The following is a 27,925-nucleotide window of genomic DNA, read 5'->3' on the forward strand; positions in this document are numbered from 1 at the left end:
TCTTCAAATGTAGGTCTCCTGGGATTGAAGCATAGTTTGTGGACGGTTACAGCAGTTGTGCAATTTCTTTTAAAATGCTGATGGCATTGTAGTTCATCTGCTTTGATTTATTCATAATGTTATAAGCATGTGCATGTTCTTGCTTATATGAGTGTAATTAGAGAAAATCTATGCATTCAAATTCCCAAACGAACTCCATTGTGCAACCTTTGTGTCACTGGCCTTCCTGACACCAATTTCGCTGCCCCCTCCCTCCAGTTTCTAAGATGGCCTTTCTTATTGTTTTGACCAAATCATCCTTCATTAGGTCCCATCTCTCACTGCATCAAGTTCAAACCCATGTCTCTTATGTCTCCCAACACTGCACCCCTTCTTTCTTCCCACAATGCCCATTAAGACCCTCTTTGTCCAGTTCTTTCACAGCCAACTCTGTGTTTTCTTCCACACTGTCTCCTATGTATGGCATGTCCTTCCTGAGCTGGTCCACAAAACCACTACCTTCTCCATGTCAAATCCTTTACTACTTCCATGAAACCTACAAGAAACTAGTTGACTAAGGGTACGTCTTCAATACCCGCCGGATTGGCGGGTAGTAATCGATTTATCAGGGATCGATTTATCGCGTCTCGTCTAGACGCAATAAATCGATCCCCAAACGCGCTCCCGTCGACTCCGGAACTCCACCAGAGCGAGAGGTGGAAGCGGCGTCAACGGGGGAGCCGCAGCCATCGATCCCGCGCCGTGAGGACCCGAGGTAAATCGATCTAAGATGCGTCGACTTCAGCTACGCTATTCTCGTAGCTGAAGTTGCGTATCTTAGATCGATTCCCCCCCCCCCCCCCCCCAGTGTGGATCACTTAGGGCTGGTCTAACTATTTATGTCACTTAGCTTATCACTGAACTGATCATTTTTGTTTACATGGAGGGAAGGGGTTGAATGTTGGGAGGAATGAAAGGGTATAAGTTCATTGGAACTGAAACTGGGGATTGCTGTGGAACAAAGACATGGGGATTGAATGGTGGGATGGGAGGTGAATTTAGTATCTATTTAAAAATAAAATAAGCCAAACCTGCAACCAAGACATGAGCCTATCACTGGGATCACCTTGCCAGAATGTTGTATCCTTTCCCCCTCACTTCTCACTTGCCTTTTTTTTGACTGTACACTCTTTGGGGCACAACAGGTTTTTCCTCTGTGGTTGGGAAGCACTTGGTATCAGTCTAATCTCCATTATTTACTCCTGGGGGAATTCTGTACTAAAAAATTAAAAATTCTTCACACAGTATTTTAAAATTCTACAAAATTCTGCATATTGTATTTGTCAAAATAACAATTTAACACCAGTTTCAATTATTCTGGCAATTTATTTAAAAATATCTGTCAGCAAGTATGTCTGTAACAACATACACACACAAAAGATTCAGGAGATTTTTTTGACAGATTCCTTACTAGGCATATTGGTACAGAACTTTGAGTAATTCATTTAAACTACAATACAGTAACATATTTCCTGCACCCCTCAGAAGCAGTGCAAAGGCTTGGGGGACTCGGGGGTAACGGAGGAGCTGACGGAGAGGGAAGGAGACTGGGAGTGAATCTGGAGGGTTGTTGGGTGTGGGTGGGAGAAGTCTGGAACAGGTATTTTTTTGGAGGTGGGGGTGGGTAGGGGGAGGGATTGTTAGGGAGTTGGGGAGTCTCCAACTGACCCCCTAGCCTCTCCCATTCAGTGAGGCACATCTACCCCCCCCCATCCCCAGGTGGCCCTGCAGCCCCCCTCCCATTCAGCCCCTGGCTCAGTGCTGTCACCCCACTAGCTTCTGAGCCCATGCCCCAATCTGTCCTCCCACTAGTCCTTCTGAACCTCAGTCTGTGACAGCCCCCCAGCAGCTCCGTGTGCCCCACTGTGTCCGTCCCATGCCTCCTCATTAGACCCCACTGTGAGGAACAGTCTGTCCCGCTCCCTCTCCGCACACTGGCTCCCCTCTCTTCTGGCACTGCTGGTGGGCAAAAGGTGTAACTGCAATGCCTCTCCAGAATCTTTATTCTGTGGAGAAGAAAAAAAATCTGCGGGAGACATGAATTCTACCCGTATGCAGTGGCACAAAATTCCCTCAGGAGTAATTATTGGTCAAACCCCCTGAAGTATAGCATTCTCTCATCTACTGTACATATTGAATCAGGGTGTACTGGAGCAGTTTAATGTTGTAAACTGGCAGTCTACTTTTATTCTCTCAAAATTGTGATCTCAAGGTATCCTTTTATATTGGTGGTTTTTTTGTTTTTTTTAAATGTACTCCTGCAAAACATGGTGGTAAGCAAAAAATCAGTGTCTTTTTAAAAAGGGGAACTTAAAAAACCCAGCAATTTTGGTGTTGGTAAATAAGAGTGTTCTTTGTTCTTTCTGCCAACAGTTGCAGGACAATAAAGCCTTTTTAGCAATGCTTAGTCACGTCTTGAATGTGGATGGATTTTACTTCTCTACAACATATGACCTAACGCACACTTTGCAAAGGTTAGCCAACACCAGTCCAGAATTCCAAGAAATGAGCCTACTAGAGAGGGTAAGGATTCCACTGATTTCTGTGTTGTATCCAGCTCCTTGTCAACTAGTTTTATGTGTGGTAATGGGTTTATTTTATAGATCAGGTAACTGATGGGATTATTTCACTAGTCTATTTAGATTCTAATTTCTGGCTGGACTGAACTCTGAGGGGACAAGTGTCAGTTTCATCCCTTTTAATGTTTCTGAGACATAGATTAGCTTTCAAACTTGCCATTTTGTTTTTGTAAACTAGATATCCCCTTAAAATTAATGTTGAACTTTTGCATTCCTAAAACAGAGCCCTAGCACTCCTGGCTCTGTAGCATTAAATTTGTGTATATTACACTTCTCAACAGTCTGTGGGTAAACCTGTCGCAAGACAGCTTTAAAAAAAAATCAATACTTTCGGAGCTGACTAGTATACTATCCTATCTTTTATTTCCTTCTGCCATCCTGCATAGGTCTTTGTGTCTTGCTGCTTCTGACCTCCTTGCCACAACCCTTAATGTTCCATGCTCAGATCATCTTATATTACAAACTTCTGTTTGGGGCTGCTCGATGTTCCTGATTATTTTATAAAGGAAAAGTGAGGAAAAATGCTGGCCTTAAATGCCACAAATATACAGTGACTACAACTCCTTTCTCTTTTCTGCCTGCCACTGCTGGTTATCTTTTGTTTCATTTTGATTTAAAATACTTAACTACCATAATGCAGGTCCCAAGTAACTTCATAGTATAGTTTAAATATCGTAGATCTTATAGCAACAGGTCTCTCTCCAGCTTGATTTTTAAACTTGCAAATGTTTTACAAATACTTTTTAATCCTCTTAAGACACTTCATTGTGGAATAGGACCGTTTATAGGGCCTCCTCCAAAGCCCATTGAAATCAATGGAAGTCTTTCCAGAGACTTCACTGGGCTTTGGATCAGGTCCTTAAAATACAACTTCTCAGAATTCTAGTGTTGAGAACTACACATCTGAGCCGTTCAATACTCCTGGTTTTGTGTGTATCTTGTCTCTTCCTGGCACAAACATCTTGGCACTTCCAGCTGTTCTTAATCTTATGTAAATCCTCATTTATGTTTTTAAATTAAGATTTTATGGTACTGTCAGTGAAATTAGAGCTCCTCGTGGACTTACCTGGCCATAGATTTAATGCATAAACTGTAAAAAGGGTAGGTATGTATGTTCATAGTGTAATAGCAGTTGCTTTTCAGAAAGCCATTAATGGTCCCTTGATTCTGAAAATCATAGTAAAAATGCTTTTACCTCTCCACCTTCAAACTAAACTAGTGAAATAGTTTTGCTTGTGTGCCTTTTGTATCTTTCACTATCCGCATGCTGCCAGTACATTGTTATACTCGCTGTGTAAAATCTTCAGCCTGATAGTATTGACTATGGTCGGGCTGTTTTTGGAATGAGTAGTTGACCACAAGAGGAAAGGGAAGCAACTGAAAATGTGTGCAGTGAGACAATCAATTACAGAAGTTACACTTTAAGTGTTTTAACATAGTCTTCATTCCCCTTCCCTCTTCAAACAATAAGAATTGAAAAAATAGTTGTTTGCAGTTCTCCAGCCTGTGGAGAATAAACAGTGTAGTTACAAAGCTTACTCCAAAATGCCAGATATTGAACAGAACAAAACTCCACAAACCTAAAACTTAGTTGTACTGCTGACTCAAATAGCGAGAGTTAATTTTGTGCAAGTGTGACATCAGAAAATTGTTACTTCTCAGGTGAATAACTCTTACATGATTTCTTACACGTTTCCATTTTGAATCTTCTCTTAACCTCTAGGGTACTTGACTTATTTGGAGTTTGTCTGTGGCAACTTGCATAGTAACTTTTTTTGACACTGTGGGAAGGAGTTAGATAAAAAATGATGCGTTTCTAAGATTAGGATCAGAGACAGTGGGGGTTGCTCCATCAAAAAGTGGAGAGACACCACCTGAGCTTGCATTTGGGAGAGAGACTGGGAAGGATACAGAACAGAGTGGTGGGTTTGTGGCCTCTGGCCCTGGGATTTTGCATTCTAAACCTGACTATCTTAATATGCTGTTAGAAACAGTATTTAGTATGTTTAATTTCAATCTTAAAGAAAACAAAACAACACAGCCACACTAAGGCCTCAGGGGATATATTTAGGAATGTAAACTTTCTCAGCTTCCCCAAAGATTTAGAATTCATAATCTGCTAAACGTGGTTTTGATTCAACAAGTGCTTTCTAAAATCATTGAGACCGTTGGAGCTCATTTTCAACTGGGAGAAGAGGCTATAAAGCCTCCTTTACAAGGTGTTGCCTCCTAACTGTCAGGATACTTTCAGAACTGGGAACAAGAAGCGATTCTCACGCCCTTTTTAAACCTTCATGTCCATTTCATTTTCTTCTTAAAAAACTTCAGCAGACCATATTGCTTGTTAATGAACCCTAGAATTCTGTGTTTGGGTACTGTTCTGTGTTGTCAATTTTTATATGGTACTTTCTCATCCTCCCCCACAAATGGTCTAGCTGTAACAATTGTTTAGTCTTAAAATCAATCTACCAAGTTTCAGAAAAGTGTCATTATGTATTTATCCTCTCAACCATAGGAAGGGACATGTCAGCACATTAGTCATTTAAAAAAATCTTCTGTTCCAGTTTAAAATGATCTAACATACTGAAGTCTCCCTTTTTGAGTCAGTAAGCACTCTATATTTATATTAATAAATATAACATTTTTAAAAGGTATGTAAGATGCCAGTTGTTGCAGGTGTTGAAATAGTTACAGTCTGCTTGTAGCCATGCCATCTTGGACTGTGAACCCATCAGCAGGGCCGGCTCTGGCTTTTTTGCCGCCCCAGGCAAAAAAGCCTCTGCCCGCCCCCCCCCCCCCCCCCCCCGCGGGGGGGGGGCAGCGAGCCCCGGCGGGGGCTCCGCTCTCCCGCCGGGGGGAGGGCGGCCGGAGCCCCGGGGCGAGGGTGGCGAGCCCCAGCGGGGGCTCCGCTCTCCCCCCGGCGGCCGGGGGGAGGGCGCCGGAGGGGAGGGCGGCCGGAGCCCTGGGGGGAGGGCGGCCGGAGCCCTGGGGGGAGGGCGGCGAGCCCCGGCGGGGGCTCGGCTCTCCCCCCGGCGGCCAGAGCGCCGGGGGCAGGGCGGCGAGAGGGCGGCGAGCCCCGGCTGGGGCTCGGCTCTCCGGGGCTCGCCGCTCTCCCCCCGGCAGCCGGGGGGAGGGCGCGGGGGGGGGAGGGCGGCGAGCCTGGCTGTGGCCCCGCTCTCCCCGGCGGCCCGAGCGCCGCGCCGCCCCCTCCAGGTGCCGCCCCAAGCACCAGCTTGGTTGCCTGGTGCCTGGAGCCGGCCCTGCCCATCAGATCTCTCAAGTAGGCTCAAGCCTGATCAGCACTTGAATGCAGCTAAACCTAGGGTACTATAGGAAGTAGCGTTGGTGACTCAGTGAGTGGCACTATAACCTCTAAGCATCAGTCTTTCATTCACTTGTTCTGATGCTGGCATTCAAATAAGATTTAAAACCAATGTTCTTGTCATTTATGGTCCGGGATCAAATTGCTCAAAGATGGGCACATGCAATTATCCCTGCATAACTGAGATAAAATATAAATGTGCATGCAAAATCAGGTAGCTGCATACTTGTTGCCAGTTACCCATTTAACTCACCAGACAGCTGCTCACACACCCAAATTTGCCTATGTAATTGTGGTACTTGTACTTATTCATCTTTTAAAATCTGACCTTCAGCATTTCATAACATTTTTAACAAGCGCAGCTGTTGTCCTGATATCCTGGTCAAATGCTAATTTAGCTAAAAATGTGCTTCGTTAGAAATCCCCCTGTATTTCTTCTGTCCTAAATTGCTGAATGCAGCTTTTGCTTGCTAGTAAATGGCTACACTATTTCAATGAAGAAATATTTCATCTTGAAATAGAAGCCAGTAAAGTGCTGTGATCTCCTTGGGGATAAGAGTCTTTCTGCATGTTCTCACTTTCCTCTCTGAGAGTTTCCACTTGTTCCAAAATTCATTGGGTTGTACTGATATCTTGCCGTTTAAAGTTCTCAAAAGCACTTTGGGTTGATTTTTGTTACAATGTACTGACTTTGTTCTACAGAACAAAAGGATAGTAACTAAGGGCTTGTCTATACTTACATTTTATAGTGCTCTAACTCTAAAATCACCCCCCTGAGCGCAGCAAGTTTGAGCGCTTTAAAGCGGTAGTGTGGACACTTCTCTGTTGCTATTCCCCTCATGGAGGTGGATTACCAGGAGCACTGGGAGATCTCTCTCCCAGTGCTCCTGTGGCAGCGCTTTGAAGTTTCTAGTGTAGACGTAGCCTAAATGATTTCTTGTAGAGAATATGGAATGGAGACTGAAAATGCTGCTGCTTGTAGATTAAAAGATATAATGGAAGGCATGGTCCAGTGTCCCTTGTTTTTCTGGCAGGAGTGGTAGGGAGAAAGTGGTCAAGAGTGTTAATAAAGGGGGCACTGGATGGGTCATAGTCTGTATCTTTTGGTCACCAGTTAAAATCCAGGTCAGTAGTGATAGAAATTGCCACTTTTAAGATCTGTTTGGCATTTATTAAATGAGTTGGTGGTCTGATCAGCTTGTCTTGGATATGTCACCGTGATAGCTTTGTTTGCAGTCTGAGGCCAAGCACTGATTCAACATTGAGACTAAACTAACATTTTATCCATATGGATGTTACTCTCCCTTCACCCCCCCTCATGTCAGAGTCAAGGCGTACTGACTAGGCAGTGTGAAACTTCTCACCTTGTCATTCAGGCCTTTCTCTTGGCGTTAAGATTGGAATGACTGTCTACTATTTCTATAGGATGGAAAACAAGACCTAGTCTGTCCATAACGGACTCAGTCTGTTGCTGTCCTAAGCAAACTTGAAAACCTAAGCCTTTCAGCTGCCGAACCAATTGGCCTGATTTTTTTTTTTTTCAGAGGTGCTGAGCAGCCACTGGTCTCAGTGGAAACTAAGGATACTCACTACCTCTGAAAATTGGACCAGGAACGTCTTGTCCGCTTCTGGTAGGGCTTCCAGCTCTGCGTCTGTGCAGCAGCCCGTCCAGCCAAAAGAGTGCAAACTACATTTTGTGAAAGCCAGGTGTACCACCCTTACCATATATCTAGTCACCCAAACTTATGCTTATGCAGGATAGGGCAGAAGTTCAGCACTAACATAGAACTAAGTTGAGCTTCAGAACCCCCACGTCCCCCAACAAAAAAACCCAACAACCCTATTTGCTTATTTTTCTCACTACAGGCAGATCCACGGTTTGTGTGGAATGGGCATCTTCTTAGAGAATTTGCTGCTCAGCCAGAGGTAATGTATGCTGGAAGTTTCCCTTAATAATCTATATCAAATGTAGCACAGATATAATATTCTGGAGAAAGTGTTTTAGTCTTGCATATGTCTTTATTTCAGATACCCAGAACACTGGTAGATAAAATATTGGTTACTTGTCTGCTAGTTGTAGCAAAATTACCTGTGTGTGTGGAAGCTATTGACATTACATTTATCTGTCTTAAACTAATCACTTCATTTCAATTTCACTCAAAAGTCCTCTGATATCTGGTGAAATAATGACTTATTGAAAATGTCTGTTAGAAAAAAAATAGACTTTGATGATATGCTTTATGCTAAGAAAAATAACACCAAGAAGAGGTGGGCAGTATGTGTCTAGTAATTGGAATTCTGCAAAATATTGAGCTCTGCTGTGCCTTATCTAAGGCGGATATTGTTCCCCAAGGATACTGCCTCTGTCCCTTGACACAGCCATGAGTTTGAGTCTGGGTTGCCTTTCCTCAAAATTTCCACACATGGTCAAAAGGACACTTTCAAGGTTTTTAGGCTAAATCAGCGTTACTTTTCAAACAAATTCTTCAAGAGATCATAAGCTTAGAGACATGCCAGGTAAATCCTAATATAAACTAAGCTGTACAAGTGCACAATGAAGGATCGTACACAACTATGTGTTTATATTGGGAATTTATTGTCACATGAAGTGTCGAGCTAAAAACCAGCTTAAACTGGTCAATAAAGATGTCACTTGAGTTTCTGACATCCCTCTCCCCCAAATTGGACTATACTTTGTGGACTGCATAGGGAAAGTCCACACAAAGTAGGAAATTCCGGCACAGAGACTCTGCTTCCAAAACCCACAGATGTCCCCAACAGTCACATGGCAGCCTGCACATCCACAGAAGGCAGCAACATTTTCATAAAGAACCAGGGCATCTACCCTCTATTACATATAAGGGTGTTTTACTACTGTATTCTCTGTGCTGGCTGCTGCACCCACCCCCTTTTGATACCAGCTGTAACCTCTCTCCACTGATGTAACCTCATAATGAAAAGGAAAGGGAAGACTTTATTGTAGCAGCCAGCAGAGAGAATGTGATAGCAGACAACTTTGGGAGATACTGAAATCTTTAGAAGGGGATCATGATCTGGGAAGAAGGGGTTCCATGGTGTCTGGGACTGAGAGAATGCAGCAGAGCCATTGTTCAGTTAAGTCATTGTTAAGTCATTCCTGGTGACTTAATTCCTGATCTGCCATCCTTTTTCTAGTCTTTACACCATGTAGAGAAACATAGCATTATATTTGCAAACCACCTTTAACTTGTTTTAATTAATTGCTAATTAGTGTAAAGGGCAGTATATTGCCATATTTACTCTTGTGTTTAGCAAGTTATATCCAGATAACATTACACCCTTGGATTTCTTAAGTCTAGTCTTAAATTATTCACATGAGCTAGACAATGTTTCTTAGCTAAGACTTGTATTGGTAGCTCCGAACTCAGCTAACACATTTGTTCATGTCATACATTGACAGTATTCACGTAGGTTTTAGAAAATACATCTAGGTATTAATTTACATTTAGCTTGTTTGTGGCAAAAATATTAAGCAGATCTCTGTTTAGAACTGGGAGTACAAATACCCACTTATATTCCAAGGCAGCTTGCTGTTACCAAGGTCATTCACTGACTCTCTGTGAGATAAGCATGGTTACAGAATGTCTTCTGCTTTACAGAGTGATGACTGGTAAGAAATATCACACTTTGTTGCTTTATTAGTGAGCAAAAAATCTTTGTGGTTGTGCAAAGAAATCACTTGTCTAGAAAACATGAAACTTTTTCTTATTCATTTGCAATAAATGTCCCTCTTCCTAAACTGAATTGCCTTTACAATGTGTGCCTTTTACTAGAGTTTCATACACTTGTCATCTATCTATTTCTTGGGTTAGTACTTGGAGATATCTGTTTTGTTAGACAACTTATATAAAATATATTTTTTAAATGTGTTATACAGTTTCTTTTGTATTTTCAGATACATAGGTTTGCTCTTCCAGTGATGCATGGATGTATCCTTTTCGTGTTTTGTAACCTAAATTTGCTCTAGGTATCTTTGTTTTGTTTTTTAACCTTAGAGGTTTCATCAGATTATCTAGGAGAATATTTGACTTTCTAAGGCAGAAAATGTTGATGGTGCAAGAGTTAACTGTAGTTGGCAACTGTACCACATAAATCTTCAAATAGTCTCCTCACAAAATTTGATGTATCTTGTCCTAATTGCAAACATATAGCATGTAATGATTGTAGGCAATTTATATTTTTGGACCATCTGAATGCAAAGAGTAAATATTTTGCTTTTCATATTTAACACAATTTTATATAAACCACTCTTATAAGCATGATTTGAACAATCACCTTTCTAGTCTTGGCTGTTCTCTTGGGAGACAAAGCTCAGTTTAATAAATATTTTCACATCAATATTTATGTGATTATATCCTGCTAGACAGGTACTTTCACCTACAATATTACTAAATGTTTAGATGGTTAGACTGTGATCTGTTGAATGACATCTATTAAGTGATTTTTTTTTTCTTACAAGGACATAAATATATCAGATACAATTTAAACGGGCATTAGCAAGGCTAATAGACTTTAAAATAAGAGCAATGTTGGCTCATAGACTTTTAAGTCCTGAAGAGACCATCATGATCACCTAGTCTGACCACCTGCATATCATAGGCTGCAGAACCTCCCTCCTGTAATAGTCCATAACCTCTGGCTGAATTACTGAAGTCCTTAAGTTGCAGAGAATCCATCATTTACTCTAGTTCAAACCAGCAAGTGAACCGTGCCCCACACTACCAAGGAAGGCGAAAAACCTCCAAGGTGTCCCCCAGGTCAGATTGGCAGACCATTCCTTCCTGACCCCAAATTTGGTGAGCATTTACACCCTGAACTTGTGGGGGAGACTCACCAGCCAGACACCTGAGAAAGAGTTCTCTGTAATAACTCAGAGCCCTCCCCATCCCATGTCACAGGAGTAGGCATGCACATTCTGCCATCTTTCTGCTCATCCTTTCAGAAATTGAAGGAAAGTTACAAGAACCCTTCTCTTAACAAACAGTGCTTTTGATATCAATACTCTACCTTACTCATAAGAATGATGCATGTAGCAGAGTATACACATGCATTCCCGCAATCCTAAACTAACGATACCTTGCATTGGCTGTAAACTAGTTTGCCTAACAAAAGCTGGGATTTTCAATTATATTACCGCTTTTGAGTTAGAAAAGGTGAAAAGCCCCAATCGGGGGACAACTGGGCTTTGTTTTGTTGGGGTAGATGGGTTTATGACAGGGTGCACTAGGCCCAGAGATCCCCTGCTGGAGGCCTCAGGGTCCTGCCACCCCCATCCCAGAAAAAGAGCAGTAGAGAAGTCCTCCAAGCAGCCTAGAGTGGCTGCAGCAGACGCAGCCATCAGGGCCCCGGAGGGCCATAAAGAAAAGAGCTGCAAAGCCAGAGACAGTTCCTTGTTGGAGCCAGAGGAGTACAGTTGGTGCTCCTGGCTGCCCAAAGGGGACAGCTCAGTTCTGGCAGGGACCATGGCAGCGAGGAAGAGCTGTCTGGTTGCTGGGCCTGAACTTAGATGAGCCCTGAAGTAAGGGTGATGCTTCGGCGAAGACTGGGGCTGCTTTGAAGTGGCCCAAGGAACTGAAAGCAGTGTAATTAAAAGGACACAGTGGCACGTGACTGTTATTCTTAGGGTCCCTGGGCTGGGACCCAGAGTAGTGGGCAGGCCTGGGTCTCTCCCCCCCATCCCCGCATAGGTCACTGGGGAACTGGTCTACAATCAGACAGTAATAAACCCCAGAAAAATGAACTATTTAGTGGCCTGGCTGGAGAGCTGGGTCCAGAGTAGGCCAAGGGGGTGAAACCATTGCCTTCAGGGAGGAAGCCCTGGGGGTACGGCCCGATAACAGGGCCGGGGCTATTTAAAGACTGTAGACACAGCCAACCAGAAGGAGCGTTCGCGAGAGATTGGTGCACGCTGTTACAGGGTCCTATCTGTTAATTTTGACTTTTGCTAACTTTGATAGTGACCTTTTCTTGTTAAAGCAAATATGATTACATAAATATGCTCTGTTCAGCAGTCTAGAATTCAACCACTCTGTCTCAGCGTGGAACCAGATACTGATTTGAGGAGACACAATGATATAATCATCTTGGCTCAGGTTGGTGTCCAGTCTGTGCTGTTCTAGATTTCTACCCCAGGCTCTCTTCTTCCTACCCCCCAGTAAGCCTGCATGAAATAAGGAAGTATATCTTTCCCTGTGCTCACTTGGAAGGTGGCCCACAGCAAGTTTCCATGTGAGTTGTTATTACATAAGATAAGAGTGCACAGTCAACACCCAAGGATGGGCTCTCTGACTATAGTCCTGTAGTTAATCAACCATAGGGAGTCTTAGAGATTAACAAAAGACAAAGTGTTATAAACTAAAAACAATTGAGAACATGGTTTACTTAGTATTAGAAAACTCCCCATTCCAGTAATCTCCCTTATATTTTAGGATCTAGTGATTCCTTCCATGGATAAGAAGGAATTTTTTCCAGCCCTCTATGCGCTGAATAATTGCATTGCGGGTAGTAGCCTACTAGAAGCAAGTACTAAATTGGTCATACCACTGATCTGGCAAATCCTGTTTTTCTTCTTTGAGTGCTCGTCCTTCTGTGTATTCCACTGTGTGTATGCATGCACTATAGGCACTCAGTCAGAGAATTCTTGAAAGCAGTGTCCGTTGGTCTGCCATGTGCCCTTACAAGATAGAGCTTTATTCCAGGCTCTCATTTAGGAAGGTAAGTTGGTTGCCAGGACCGCTCTTCAATCAGCAGTAGATGCAGCAGATTCATCTTCAAGTTCAATAGCAAGTGCGATCGTGATGCTCTGTGAATCATGGCTTTGCACTTTGGGGCTTCCCAGGGAGGTCCAGAACACCTGCCCTTCGACAAAACTCATCTTTTTAACCAAAAGACAAATAAGTCCTTAAACATTCTAAAGCTGTATATATTCCCACTCCCAGGGAATATATACATCTGCCCTGAAGAGAGAATTCCACAGGCAATCATACAAGCCTAGACAGATGGCTCAACAATTTTACTATTGGTTGTTTTATGAGCTACCCCGAAAGAGGCAAAAGGTTCAGATGTCCCATTTCCCTGCACCTTCTGCAGCAGCAACATCATCCCAACCCCAGCCCTGTCTAAATGATATTTTTGATGGGACTTCAAAGCTGCAGACCAGTGCGTGATGCCACCATCTGCCAAGTTCCACACATCCTTTGGGGATCACCTACCGTTCTTTATCCAAAAGTGGAGTGCAATAACAATGGACAAGTGGGTGTTAAACATCATCCATTCTGGCTAGGCGATCAAATTTACCTCCCTGCCCTCCAAAACCCCATTGCTGCCTTTTTTCAGGGGTCATTTTCACAGAGATTGTCAAACAAGAAGTAGAGTCCCGCCTACAGCGAGGAGTGGTAGAGCGGGTGTCTCTTCAACACCAAGGAGAGGGTTTTTATTCAATATACTTCCTAGTACCCAAAAAAGAAGGGTGGCTGGAGACCCATCCTCGATCTCTGCCATCTCAACTGGTTTATTTGCAAACTGAAATTTCACATGGTCATACTGGCATCTACAATCCCATCCTGAAAATGGTATGGGATTTACAGCTCTCAATATCAAGGATGCGTACTTCCATGTGGACATTCATCCTGCTCACAGACCCAGCCAAAGCCAATCAGAAAATTTCCAAGTGTTTATCGTCATAGCGGAAAGAGTCTCAGGTCAGGCTATATCCTCACAGAGGATCTCTAAATGGACCTTGGACGGTATCTTACTCTGATTGGTTGTCTCATCTTCCTCCCACTCATGGGAGGGGAAGGGCACACTACAAGAGCACAAGCAATAGCATCCTCACACCTTCCTCTTACTTGAGTACTGCTTGTCAATAATCCACAGTGGCATACACATAAGGACCAGCACTCGAAGAAGAAAAGTTACCTTATAGTGATGAGGTTTTCAAGATATGTGGTTTCTGTCTACCCACCTTCCTTCCCCTTTGCTTTGGATCAGTCTTGGATTTGTGGTAGAGAAGGAACTGGAGAGGTGGTCAGTCAGCTCCATCCTTCAGCTCCTCAGTCAGAGGCATGAGGAGAGCAAGGGCACATGCAGAGACCAACAGACACTGCTTTCAAGAATTCTCCCACTCTAGGTACATGGAGCATGTGTATGCACAGTGGAATACTGATAGGGCCCACACATCTTGAAGAACCTGCAGTTACTATAAGGTAAGTAACTTTCTCATTTTTATAAAACTCCTCTGGTATCGATCTTACCCTGATTCAAGAGAGATGAAGAGCGGAGAGATGGGGAATATGTCTAATTACCCAAAAAGTCCATCTTTCCATTCTTAAATTCTCCGTAGGAGATTGATTGAGCCTACGATCTTAGGTTTATGGCAGTGTTGATAAACAGCCAAGTTTAGAGCTACTGCTTTTATTTCCTGCTGAATAAAATCCAAGCCCTGATATATTTGAGGTGATCTCTGGATCTACAAGGATTTTAAGAGTTTGTGTATGTGGTTCTATGTCTAATTTTAGACCTTTTTAGATCCCTCTCTAGGAACTCTTTATTGAGGGCATTTTGGGTGGCAGAGGATCTGTTTGTATATTCTGTTAACCAAACTTGAACTAGTTGTTGGGATTTTTTACCAAGAGTGCTGGCACAACTGTAAATGAAATCTGTAGTATCGGCCTAATGTGCAGTTACCTAACAAAGTGGATTTCCTACACAGGATTTTTGTGGGGAAAAACACTTGGTGAGATGAAATTTGTGAGGTGAAATGTGTATATGTAAGTAATCAGCTGTATTTTTAAGAATTAAAATTTTTTATGCTTGAATAAAAACCCAGAAAATTGATTTCTTTTTTTTATTGGAATAAAACTTGCCTTGCAGACCTTAGCAAATAGTAAGATGGTTAACATATTGGCTGTTCAAAAGACCAGAGCAGAGGGACAGGACAGCATGCCTATATTAAAAGCTAAAACAAAGCCTGTTAGTTTTGTCCTTTAAAGTTGTAGTTCTACCTTGCTGGCAATAGAGGGTAGTATGAATCTGTGTTCGGCATCCTGCTGCAGTACATGAGGAGTGCTGCTTTCTGATATTAGTTTGATGCTGTATTATCTAACATCAGCTGAAAGTAGTTATGACCTTGACAGAACTGGATTCCTAAGTTAAATTGCCAGGCCTTAGCAACTATCCCCTAACAGTAAGGACTAGAATCTGATACCAAAGTGATGTGTAGGGCTTAATTAAGAGAACAGAAGTGTCTGTATAAACAGCTCCCCTTTAAGATTTCAGTAGGGGCTGTGTACATCTAAGGACAAATTTGGCCTATTGACAATGTAATGTTGTCCTGCCATGGTGCTCCAGGAGCATATTGTCAAGATGCACATATTGAGAGAGCATGATCAGGTTTGAAGGCTTCTCTTCTAATTCTGGTTGCAGAAGGTGGGAAAAACTACTTTTAGAAAAAGATAACGCATTTCAGAAGGTGCTTGGTCTGCAGTCTGAAATTTTTTTCCGAGTTCAGGCCTTTTTTTTTTTTTTTTTTTTGGCCAGGGCCTGAGATCATACATATGATGCTGATAGTATTGACATATTTCTTTCAAATGTGATGGTTATTTGTGTTCATGGGTTTTTAATAGATTTAAAATGTTTTATCATTAGATGTGTCAACATTTTAATTTAATTTAACTGAAGAATCTTTGAGACCAGTCTCAAATCTCTTCATATCCCGTTTTCTCTTATTTATAATCGCTTCATATTTTTTTTAGTTAGTTAGCATCCCTTAAAACTTCCTCTGTCATGCACATACTGATTTTAATATTAGGCTGTTGACTCTGAAGTTAAATATAATAAATAACTTGACATAGGGATAACAGTATATTTATATACATACCTACACATCAATGAATGTTTGCAAAAATTCTTTGTATTTATTTAATCATTTGGCCCTATGTCTGTGCCTGTTCCCTTTTATTTAAAAATACCATAGTAAACATTGCAAAATTGTGTGTTCCTTAACATATTTACCAGTTATAGCTATGCACTCTTGTTCCATAAATGGAAAGTATTTTGACTGGCTGCTTATCTCTAGAAGAAGCTGTTTCAGAGCTGGTGTACGTTATTATGTGAGAGGTAGGATGACGAACAATGCAACCACTGTTGGAACGGTCAACATATCTGTAACGCGTTAATTTCTTATTTTCAAATGTCATAAGTATTTAACCACTTACATTACTGTTTTGTTCCATTCTGTCACAACCTGATGTGATTTTTGTGCCAAATATTTTACTTCAGTGTAATAACTGGACAGAAAAACAACCTTGAGCACAAAACTGCAGTTTCATATGCAGATGCATCTATTAAACGGCAAACCTCATTTATTGCTCCTTGAGCCATTTGATTTATGTTTAGTCCAAAAATTTAAAATGATGATCGTTTTAAATGAAACACTTGACAATACTGATTATCCTATAAATAAGCTGTTTATGGTGGTATTTACTTCAGTAAAATACTTTACATAAAATTTTCAAACTAATTAATAAAGAACTTCACAAGAAAACATTTCCCATGTGCAGGAAAAGAAAATTTAAGCTGGGTTCCACACGCGCACACGCGCACACACACACACACGCCTAACTACAATTTTCAGGTGTGTTTGTTTGGCATAGGATGCTTGGCTGTCTGTTATGTAGCAGTCTGCTTTTTCTTGACTTCAGGCCAAAGGCTGAAAGGGAAGCAGCCTGAAGTACCTTCTCCTTACCAGTCTCTGCATGTTAAGGTTGAGGTGCATTGAGGAAGTGTGGACAAACTTGCTGCTCCCTGTGCCATAATTTTTCCATTGGAAAGATAGATTTCAGTGTCTGCGCTTTGGCATCTTTGTTCAGTATTAAAATAACTTAAGTATTTTTTAAGTTAGACTATTAAGACATGCTGGCAGTATAATGAAGGCCCTGCACTGACTGAATGATAGCAATATCTAGGTCTGCTCTTCTGAAAAATCCACACCCCTGAGCGATTTAGCTATGCCAATCTAACCTGCAACATAGATGCAGCTCAGTTAATGGAAGAATGCTTCCATCAACTTTCCAACTGTCCCTCTGGGAGGTGGTGTTCCTACACAGACAGAAAATCTCCTTCCATTGCTATATGCTGCGTCTACACTATATGGTTGTGCAAGCATAGCTACGGTGTCGTAGATATGTCATTATAGTCCCCATAGTGTAGACATACCCCAAGTCTCTGCTTCATGAGCTGACCGTGTCTCAGATGGTGGCTTTGATCTACAAGGCCACAGATTTCACTTATCTTCTGGCTATTCTGTATTGTTTCATCTTACTAACTGAAAAATGAGACCCCAATTCAAATCTAAAGCAATGGTGTTTGTGGCCAGTGTGAACTGGATTCTGTTTTTTCTAACTCAGGTATTGATTCAGAAGGACATGCAGCTAATTTTGTTGAAACAGAACAAATTGTACATTACAATGGGAGCAAAGCTTCGTTTGTCCAGGTAAATTCAGTGGCTTATCAGAATGGATTGTGTGACTAGCTTAAGTTCAGCTGGCAAGTCTTATTTTCTTGTCTGCCCAAAACCTGATTTTACATTTAACAAGAAAAAACAAGTTAAAATATAGATGTCAGGAAGGTGTAACAAACAAGAACATGAGATTGTATTTGTCATTTGTTTGTTTCCTTTGTTTTCCAGACCCGTGGATCAATTCCTTTTTTCTGGTCACAGAGACCAAACCTCAAGTATAAGCCAAAGCCACAGATCAGCAAAGTAGTAAATCATGTATGTGTGTTTCCTTGGATGTGTGGGGGTAAAATGGAATTCAGTGTTTGCATGGATATAATGTGGTAATAAACTTAACATTGCTGCTCCTTCTCATTAACATACAGTCTGCTGTTTAAATCTGTTCTTAAAATTAAAGTCAAACATTACCTTTAAAGTTGAAGTAGCAAGAGACTTGGGCCAGTGTACTAGCCTTTTTATCCATGGAGTCTTTGGCTCAAAGCTTGAATGAGGTCATAAGTATAAATGAGTGCAGTAGTCTCTTCCTGGTTCTCATTTGTGTATAGTGATAAAAACCACTGCACTATTTGGCACAACTAGTAGTTTATACAAGAGAAGCCCAAGACTGTTGCAGATGAGAGCTGAGGCGCATTGGCAGAGCGGAGTGCAGATATTTGCCTCATTTGAGCACCACATTCTCATCCAGAAAACGACTTGTGCTGTTACATTGAGGGATTCTTGTAATGTAGCAATTTTAGTAAATTACAGACCTATGCATCTCTAAAGATCCGTGATGTCACTTTTTTCTCCTTTGTTTTCTAGATGGATGGCTTCCAAAGACATTTTGACTCTCAGATAATTAGCTATGGAAAACAAATGATTGTTAATTTGGTATGCCTTTAATTATTCTGCTTAGTTAAATTGTTTGCCTCTCCTTTTTAAACAAATTTGAATGATTGGTATTACCATTTCATTTTTCACAGGTTAACCAGAAGGGCTCAGAGAAGCCTCTTGAACAAACATTTGCAAAAATGGTAAACAGCTTGGGAAATGGAATGGTCAGGTACATGTGAACTGAAATTATGATACATATGTGTATATTGTACATCTCTGGCTCCTTTAACAAACCTAAATGAAAAGTGTCATCAAATTGGTCATGGGGCCCTTATAAGATAAGTTAACTTGTATGAGAATTGCATTTTTTTAATACACATTGATACTGCGCTGCTGGAAAAGGACATGTTCCCTGCCAGAAGAGTTTGCAATCCAACTGGAAATGATAGGCATGGGGTGCATGTAAAGGGAATTGAGAGACAGGACAGCAGCATAAAAAGAAGGGAGGATGAGGGTTACAGTAATAAGAGCACATAGTTTTGGCTAGTGTGTCTTGAAAGTTCTGCTTGTTTCTTTGAAGGGCAGATGAGTGTTTATTGATTTAATGGAAGAAATGTGCTTCCAGGATGAAAGAGGTGAGGCATTGCAGACCAAGGGGTTCCAGGTGTGAAGTCACATGGAAAAAAGACACCAAGACAAGGTCATTAGGCGTGCAGCCTAAATGGAGCGTATGGGCCACAGGAGTGTGGAAAGCAAATAAATTATTATTAAATGTTCATGATTGCAGAAGTTGCAGGTGCATGTACAGTTTAACAATGGTGATTCATCATTTTAAAATAGTAATCTTCACTTATTGACTTGCTTTCTTTAACCCTGTTCTTAAATATGGAGAGAATAATATGGATTTTCCACAAATCTTAAATTTTTTATTTTTTTTCACCCCAGATTTTCTCCTGTAAGGGACTTAGACATTTGTTGGTGTCAGGAGTCCCTAACAAGTTTAGGGGCCAAATCCTGCCCTCTAGCATGAATGCATAATTCTTAATGACTTATGTAGAAACTGCACATGCACATTTAAGGGCAAAATTTAGCCTTTAATGCAGTTAATTTTGTATAGCATGCATTTGCATCGAATTTTTAGTTGTTTCCCATCGATCGATCATCATTTTACAAGGCTCTTACGGAAGGACAGGGAATTAGATCACTCACATGTGTCTGACGAAGTGGGTATTCACCCACGAAAGCTTATGCTCCAATACATCTGTTAGTCTATAAGGTGCCACAGAACTTTGTTGCTTTTTACAGATCCAGACTAACACGGCTACCCCTCTGATACTTCACATTTGTCTGCGCCTTGCTGCCCTCTGCCCCTTCCAGCAGTTGCAGTAGTTTTGCTGTAGATTTGCATATTTAGTCATACATGTTGATTTGTGAAGAGGAGGACATGTCTTTAAGAGCACTTCCAATGAAGAGTTTCTATTCAGTTTTCAAAGCTAGTATTGGTTATTACATCTTTGAGATAAATGACTTGTGGGATTCTTTGCACTACTTTTTGTAGAACTAAAAGCCGTTTTGCAGAAACCGAAGTGTAAAATCCTCTCTCTTGCCTGTTTTTTTTTCTCAGTTGTAAGTTCTGCAGATGTTAACATTTAAAAAATGAATGGTAACAGTCCTATTTTTAGCAAAAAATAGCATTTTGCTACTTTAATTGCTTTGCATGGCATTTACCTGCCATCAGTAATCATTCACAATTTATGAATGCCACCTCCAGTCCTGCACAAACCATCTAGAAGAGTCTTTAATAAAAAAACAACACACAGTCCCCTCCTCCAAGAACCTTACTCCTGTTTAGGGTGACCAGATGTCCCGTTTTTAAAGGGACAGTCCTGTTTTTGGGGACTTTTTCTTATATAGGTGCCTATTACACCCCTCCTCCTGTCCCATTTTTTCACAGTTGCTATCTGGTAACCCCACTCCTGTTGTCTACAGCAAAGGTATACTTTTGCAGCCTGAACTTGTTTAATTTCTCTGCCCTTGTTTGGTCTCCTCTTTGTATAGATTCTAAACTCTTATCGCTGCATGACTCTATTGTTTTTAATTTCCTATTTGGAAATGAGCACCCTGTTGCCATTAACTGGTTGTTGCTGGTGGTGGTGGGTTTTTTTTTTTTTTTTTTCCGAGGGGGGGTGGGGGGGGGTGTTTGCTAGTGCTTGCTGCTATTTGATATTTGACCTCTTGCTGCCAGTTTACTGAATTTTGCCAAACTTTTCTCATTGTGGCCCACCTGCTTTTGTTCTGTTTCTGCCTCTCTCCTTTTCTAACGTTCCCATACTCCTTCCATCATCCTGTCTCATCGCCCATCTATTCCTTTGTACATTATATGCTAGCTCCACCTCTTTGCCTCTGTTTCAGGAAATTAAAAAGCTACAAATGGTATTTATATAACTACATACAAAGCAGAAAGTGGCTTAGAAAAAAGCAAATGCAGGTCCACCTGCCCATCCTTCCTTCCCCATGTTGTCTTGTAAATATGGTAAATGTACACTTGGATTGTAAGCACTTCAGGACAGGAACCATGTCTTTTTAGTTAAGTTGCCATGCACACTTATGGTACTATATAAACAGTAAATAGGAACTGATGACTGATTCAATCCCTGCTATTCACAGGTGATCCTTTGTCAAAATAGAATTAACAATTAAAAACTATAACTACTCAGTAACTGCACTGGTCTACTGCTGAAGATCCAAGCCATGATTCCCATTCCAGGTTGATATCCTAGTCCACAAAGCATGAATGTGTTGCCATGGCAATGTTTGGAGGGAGGAGGAGAGAATGTTGCACCTCCACACATACACGTATCCCTTTTAATGAGAAGGGCATTGATGGGTTCCAAATGGAGTTACATTAGGAGATGGCGGCGGGAAAGAGAAGCCTTTCCTTAAGACTCCAACTGAGGCATGAAACCCACTTCCCTGCACCCTTTTGGGAAAAAGATAATTAGACAGAAGTGATTTTGTAAAATATTAGTGAACATGTGCTTCCTTATCCTGCTTCCAGAGTGGTAGGATCATCTAAAGCAGTGGTTCTCAACCAGGGGTCCAGGGGCCATGAGCAGGTTTCAGGGGGTCTGCCAAGCAGGGCCAGCATTAGACTCGCTGGGGCCCAGGGCAGAAAGCTGAAGCCCGAGGCCTTGAGTCCCACCACCTGGGGCTGAAGCCAAAGCTTGAGCAGCTTAGCTTCACAGGTGCCCCAGTGGTCCCAGGCAATTGCCCTGCTTGTTACCCCCTAACACAGGCCCTGGCTTTTATATGCAGAAAACCAGTTGTGCCACAGGTGGGCCGTGGAGATTTTATAGCATGTTGGGAGGGCCTCCGAAAGAAAAAGTTTGAGAACCCCTGAACTAAAGGAGTGCAGAAATTTGCATCCTTAAAATATGCAAGGTGACATTTCAGAAGAGGACAGAAAAGCAGGAAACATGTCCGATATTTATAGAACCCAGTTTTAAAGTATTGTCTTAAATTTTGGCTGATGTTGGCAAATCTTTATGTGAAGGAGATCATTTCTCTGCACTTCAATATTTATCAATCAAAAAATTACCTTTTTAAAAATACAACTTTACTGTGATCTCTTCACATCAGTGAAGAGTGCCGTGAATTTATTTTATCAGATGTGCTTGTCTCTGAATAGATATATAGCATTTGACTTCCATAAAGAATGCAGTCGAATGAGGTGGGACCGACTCCAGCTCTTGATGGATCAACTCGCAGAACAACAAGATGAGTTTAGGTAATCTCTCTCTCTATAGCACTATGTGGACATCTTGTGGTGGCTACCATAAAGTGTAGATTGTTAGATGCCCAGCAGATCCATAGAGCAGAATCTATATTAAAAGTAGATCACTTTCTCATATGGATTCTATGGCCTTGAGTTGAAGATGCATATGCAAATGAGATAAAGATTACAGGGTGGAGTGTGCAATTATCTTGTGTGATCTCTCACTCCTGCTCAGCAGCAAAGTAGAGGCCTTAATGTGGTTTATAATGCAATCACTCACCAGGGTTTTGGTTCTGTGAGTAGTTGCAGCCAACTAAGCTGTGAAGGAGAATTAAATTTGCTTCTTTTGGTGAAGGGATGAGGGGTAAATACAAGTCTGCCTATTACATGTGAATGAGAAATTACCAAACACAACTGCTTATCTGTTTTCAGTGTGGTAATTTCACATGCAGTATTAATGCCATATGTGAGCAACCAGACACCAACCCTTCCTGATTTTTTTTGGATTCACAAAAAAGTAGCAAACGTCCAACTTGATTTAATATCCTTTCCCCCAGTAAAGTTATTTCATATACGAAATGAATTTGTATGATCTATGTGAACAGTTGTTGCTTAATGCATTAGTTTTTATTTTATTATTCACCGCTCATAGATTTACAGGTTATAAAGGGAAAACTATTTACCTTGTAGTTCTGCTTCTTTGAAGATATCCTCGTCACCGTTTGGGTCTCAAGTCTACAGCATGAGGCAGACCAGGAACTCCTATATCTAGTGTTTTGAGGGCTAAACCCCCATTTCCACACACATGGTTGTCTTCCCCTGTAATGTGAGGAACAGCCCACTGAAACCTCTGCCAGTTCCATTTATGAATGAAAGCTTGAACCATTGATGTAGGTTGACATAAATCCCTCACTCTGTAGGGATAGTACAAACCAAACACACTCCTGAGGAAATAAAAACCTGAAAAAGAGCAGCCCATAAAATCTGAGAGGAGGTGAACAGATAAGAATCATGTGAACCCTTCAAAGAAGCAGAATGAACAAGTAATTTTGTCTTTAAAATACCAGCTGTATAGGATTCTCAACCCTAGAATGAGTAACTGAGAAATGTCTTAAAACTAATAATACACTGTAGCACGTAGTGAACTATGTAGGCACATGCCAAAACCAATCAGCTTTCTTTAAATAAAGGGATGGAACTGATGTCTCTCAAAATAAGGCATTCAACAAAGTTATTTGATTTGTTTTATGAGGAGTCCTCAAAGTATGGCTAACACTAGGGAGCTGGAGAGTTTGGGCTCTCTTGAAAATCAGATTCTGCAGGCCTGAGACAAAGGCCTTGGCTACACTTGCAGATGTACAGCGCTGTGAGTTAAACCTGACTTCGTGTAGCTGAGTCGGGAAAGCGCTGCAGTCTGTCCACACTGACAGCTGCCCAGTGCACTGTCGTGGCCACATTTGCGGCAATTGCAGCGCTATTGGGAGCGGTGCATTATGGGCAGCTATCCCACAGAGCACCTTTTCCCATTCTGGCGCCGTGGGTTGTGGGAAGGGGGCGTGGGTGCGGGGGATTCTGGGTCCTGTCCCAATGCCCCATGATGCATCGCTTCGCATCCCAGAAATCCCTTTGTTTCCGTCCACCTTTGGCGCCATCTTTCAACGGTTTCTGTGCAGCGTGATCTGTCTGCGGGAAATGGAGTCCGAACTGCTGAGGCGTATGCTGACGAGTCTTGCCAGCACGTCACGTTTGGCTGTCGAACTATTCCTTAAGATCCAAAGTGAGAGTGAGGAGTCCGACGATGCTATCGAACCGCGTAACGCGTACGACACAAAATTGCTTGTAGCATTCACGGACATGCTCAGCACCGTGGAACGCCGCTTTTGGGCTCGGGAAACAAGCACCGAGTGGTGGGATCACATCGTCATGGAAGTCTGGGATGACGAGCAGTGGCTGCAGAACTTTCGGATGAGAAAAGCCACTTTCATGGGACTGTGTGAGGAGCTCGCCCCCACCCTGCGGCGCAAGGACACGAGATTGAGAGCTACCCTGCCAGTGGAGAAGCGGGTGGCTATTGCAATCTGGAAGCTGGCAACTCCAGACAGCTACCGGTCGGTCGCAAACTAGTTTGGAGTGGGAAAGTCGACCGTTGGAATCGTGTTGATGCAAGTTTGCAAGGCCATTAATCGCATCCTACTCAGAAGAACCGTGACTCTGGGTAACGTGCAGGAAATAGTGGATGGCTTTGCACAAATGGGGTTCCCTAACTGTGGAGGGGTGATAGATGGGACACACATTCCTATTCTGGCACCACCCCACCTAGGATCCGAGTACGTTAATCAGAAGGGGTATTTCTCTATGGTTCTCCAGGCGCTTGTGGATCACCGTGGGCGTTTCATTGACATTAACACAGGCTGGCCCGGAAAGGTGTATGACGCACGCATCTTTCAGAACACTTGGCTGTTCAGGAAGATGCAGGCCGGGACTTTTTTCCCAGAGCGGAAGATCACGGTAGGGGAAGTTGAAATGCCCATTGTGATCCTTGGAGATTCCGCTTACCCGTTAATGCCGTGGCTCATGAAACCCTACACAGGGAGCCTTGACAGCAGCAAGGAACGGTTCAACTACAGGCTGAGCCGGTGCCGAATGACTGTGGAGTGTGCCTTTGGCCGTTTAAAGGGCCGCTGGCGATCTCTGTATGGGAAGCTGGACTTGGCCGAAAACAGCATCCCCGCGGTTATATCCGCGTGCTGTGCCCTCCATAATATTTGTGAAGGGAAGGGTGAAAGCTTCACTCAGGCATGGACCTCCGAGGTTCAACACCTGGAGGCTGAATTTGCACAGCCAGAGAGCCGGGCTATTACAAGGGCCCAGCGCGGGGCTGCAAGGATTAGGGATGCCTTGAGGGAGCAATTTGAGGCTGAAAACCAGCAGTGATATCTGGTGCCCTGCACGGGAGTGAAGTGCAGTAGTTCCAATCTTTAGGAATCAGTGTCTGCTTAGCAGACAAGCAGACTTGCAGTGCCTGTTTATTTTCTGGGCTAAGGAGTCTTTTACTTTATGCAATAATAAAGAATGTTTTCAAAGCCAAAGAATCCATTTATTGAAAAGAAAATCCATTTATTTATTGAAAAGAAACAAGGGGGTGGAGTGGGGAACAGTACAATCACAGATTCACGTATGTCCTGTCTGGTGTGCTGTGCAGTGTGTGCTGCGCTTCAGGATAGCTATACTGCATGGTGATGGGGGTTGAGTGCAGGGGATAAGGGTCATGGTTTTCAGGGCTGGGTGGTGAAGATACTGGTGTTGGAGGCAGCGGGTGGCGTGAAGAACATGGAAGTTGGGGAAAGTGGGTTGGAGGTGACAGTGGGGCACAACGGAAAGAGTTTTGGGACAAGGGCTGTAGGGGGGGGTGGCGTTTGCGGTACTGCTCCTCTTTCTGCATGGCTACCAGCTCCTGGATAGCATCTGCTTGGCGCTCCAGGATGCTTATGAGCCTATCAGTGCTTTGCTGCTAGTGCGTGGTGCTTTGCCGCCGGTGCGCTGCGTTTTCCTGGCGGATCCTGCTTTCTCTCTCCCTCCAGTTCTGTGCTTTCTCATTCTCTGTAATAGATTGCCGCATCACTTCTTGCAGCATGTCTTCTTTGCTTTTTCGCGGTCTCTTCCTGAGTCTTTGCAGTCTCTGAGCAGGCGATAAGAGGGACAGCTGAGGTCTCAAGGTTGATGCAGCTGTATAGGCAAAATGCAACATTTAACAGAGGCAGCATTGTTTATACTAGACAGAGTAATGATTCCCCCCGCACTTAAGGAGTAGAAAACACACAGGGTCTACACAATAGCATAACTTTCCCGTCCGAAACAGAGCACACATATCCCACGGGAGCCTCAAAATGGTGAGTAAGGGGGACTGATTGTTTCAGGGCTGCACTGTCCTCTGGGTTTCTGTGCCTTGGGGAGAGCCAACAGCTTCAGGGGGCACCTACACTGAACACTGTCCCAACATTTTCCACAGGATTTCATCCTGGACGATATCTCGCTGCTGAGGGTGACCTGGGAAGCAAGGGAGGGTCTTCTACTGCAATGCGGCTTCCGCCCTGGCCCATATGCAGCTTGTCTGTGTGCAGCAATGGTCCCCCCGCCCCTCGCGGCACAGTGGCGTGGACACGTTAGCCTGGCTGGGACAAGGACCACGGTGGCTCTCCCGATAAACCTGCGCAAGCGCATTGCACACGTTCTGGATGAGACATTAGAAGAGATTACCGAGGCCGATTACCGCGATGTGATAAACCACATCAATGCACTATTCCGCATCTAGGCATGCTTGCCTACCCCCCCTCTCCCAAAGAGCCCGCACCGAAAAAATTCCTTCCCGGAAAAAAAAAAAACCCGCTTACCGGGAACCTGCTCTTCTGTTTGTCCTCCACCAAGTACCGGCCGCTGCGACTGGCTACCTTCCTCCTGGCTCGAGAAGAGCTCCTGGCTGCATGGCTCCAGGGATTCCGGGGTGTCTCGATCTTGCCCACCACCATCACTCCCATTTTCCTCCTCCTCCTCTTCCTCCTCCCCCCCCCCCACCGGCTCTGAAGTGTCCATGGTGGTGCTCGGAATGGAGGTGGGGTTAACCCCAAGTATCGCATCCAGCTCTTTGTAGAATCGGCAGGTTGCGGGGAGAGCACCCAAGCGGCCGTTTGCGTCGCGGGCTTTGCGGTAGGCACTCCGCAGCTCCTTCACTTTAATCCTGCACTGCAGGGCATCCTGGTCATGGCCCCTTTCCATCATGTCCTTTGATACCTTCCCAAAGGTATCGTAATTCCTACGGCTGGAGCGCAGCTGGGACTGTACAGCTTCCTCCCCCCAAACACTGATGAGGTCCAGCAACTCGCCATTGCTCCATGCTGGGGCTCGCTTGGCGCGTGGAGGCATGGTCACCTGGAAAGATTCGCTGATAGCACTCCACGCCACGCCGGGCTGAGCAAACAGGAAGGGGATTTTTAAAATTCCTGGGGAATGTAAAGGGTGGGTCACATGGTTGGTTACCTGAGGCCAGGGCAGTAGAGTTTGAACTGATAACCAGAGTGGCTAGAACAGGCATTGTGGGATACTGCCGAATAATTCTGGAGGCCATTCACAGCGCATTGGGCGGCCACACTGGCGCTGCAGCGGCAGCGCAATACTCGCTATTCCTCTCGGGGACGTGGAGTACATGCAGCGCTGCAACCACGGAGATACAGCGCTGCAAATGCCTTGCCAGTGTGGACGGGGAGTGAGTTACAGCGCTGGGGGAGCCTTTACAGTGCTGTAACTCGCAAGTGTAGCCAAGGCCAAAGAAGCAGCATTCTTCTCTAGAGGCTGAAGCCAAGTCTTTGTAATTGTGTAGTGTAAGGATTGTGTTATTACCATGCGTACATCACGACTACAACATACTTGAAGGTGGAAGTGGAACCTGCTCTTCCTCCGATAGGGAATACCAAGTTTCATAGCAACTGCAAGCTAAGTTATTGAAGTGTGTAATGCAGTAGGATAACCATTTAGACAAAAGTTTATGCCCAAATAAATTTGTTAGTCTCTAAGGTGCCACAGGGACTTCTCGTTGTTTTTGCTGATACAGACTAACACGGCTACCACTCTGAAACCATTTAGACACTGTTCCTGATAATGCTATGCATTCACTATCTGCTGCTGGAAGAAAAGTATAGATAATATGTTATCAAATAAAATTAAACACAAATGGCAAAGAATTTAACTTGGGGAAAGATTGTTTTGGGTAACTAAAAAACCTGTTATAAAGTATGCAGTCATAGAACATATTTTGAAGTGGATTATTTTAGGTACCTATTTATATACAC

General features: G+C 43.1%; 1 protein-coding gene across 1 annotated transcript in view; it reads left to right on the forward strand.

Annotated features, from left to right (window-relative positions):
* The window catches only part of SACM1L (SAC1 like phosphatidylinositide phosphatase), a 59,260-nt gene that overhangs the window by 27,378 nt on the left and 3,957 nt on the right, over positions 1-27,925 (forward strand). Inside the window, exons 5-13 of the mRNA XM_065398898.1 lie at positions 2,413-2,562; positions 7,807-7,866; positions 9,875-9,908; positions 15,994-16,095; positions 17,385-17,470; positions 17,666-17,752; positions 18,296-18,364; positions 18,457-18,536; positions 21,996-22,094. Of these exons, the coding sequence (XP_065254970.1) occupies positions 2,413-2,562; positions 7,807-7,866; positions 9,875-9,908; positions 15,994-16,095; positions 17,385-17,470; positions 17,666-17,752; positions 18,296-18,364; positions 18,457-18,536; positions 21,996-22,094 (767 nt within the window). The remainder of the gene's footprint in view (positions 1-2,412; positions 2,563-7,806; positions 7,867-9,874; positions 9,909-15,993; positions 16,096-17,384; positions 17,471-17,665; positions 17,753-18,295; positions 18,365-18,456; positions 18,537-21,995; positions 22,095-27,925) is intronic.

The sequence above is a fragment of the Emys orbicularis genome, chromosome 2 (genome assembly GCF_028017835.1).
Source record: "Emys orbicularis isolate rEmyOrb1 chromosome 2, rEmyOrb1.hap1, whole genome shotgun sequence".
NCBI lineage: Eukaryota > Metazoa > Chordata > Testudines > Emydidae > Emys > Emys orbicularis.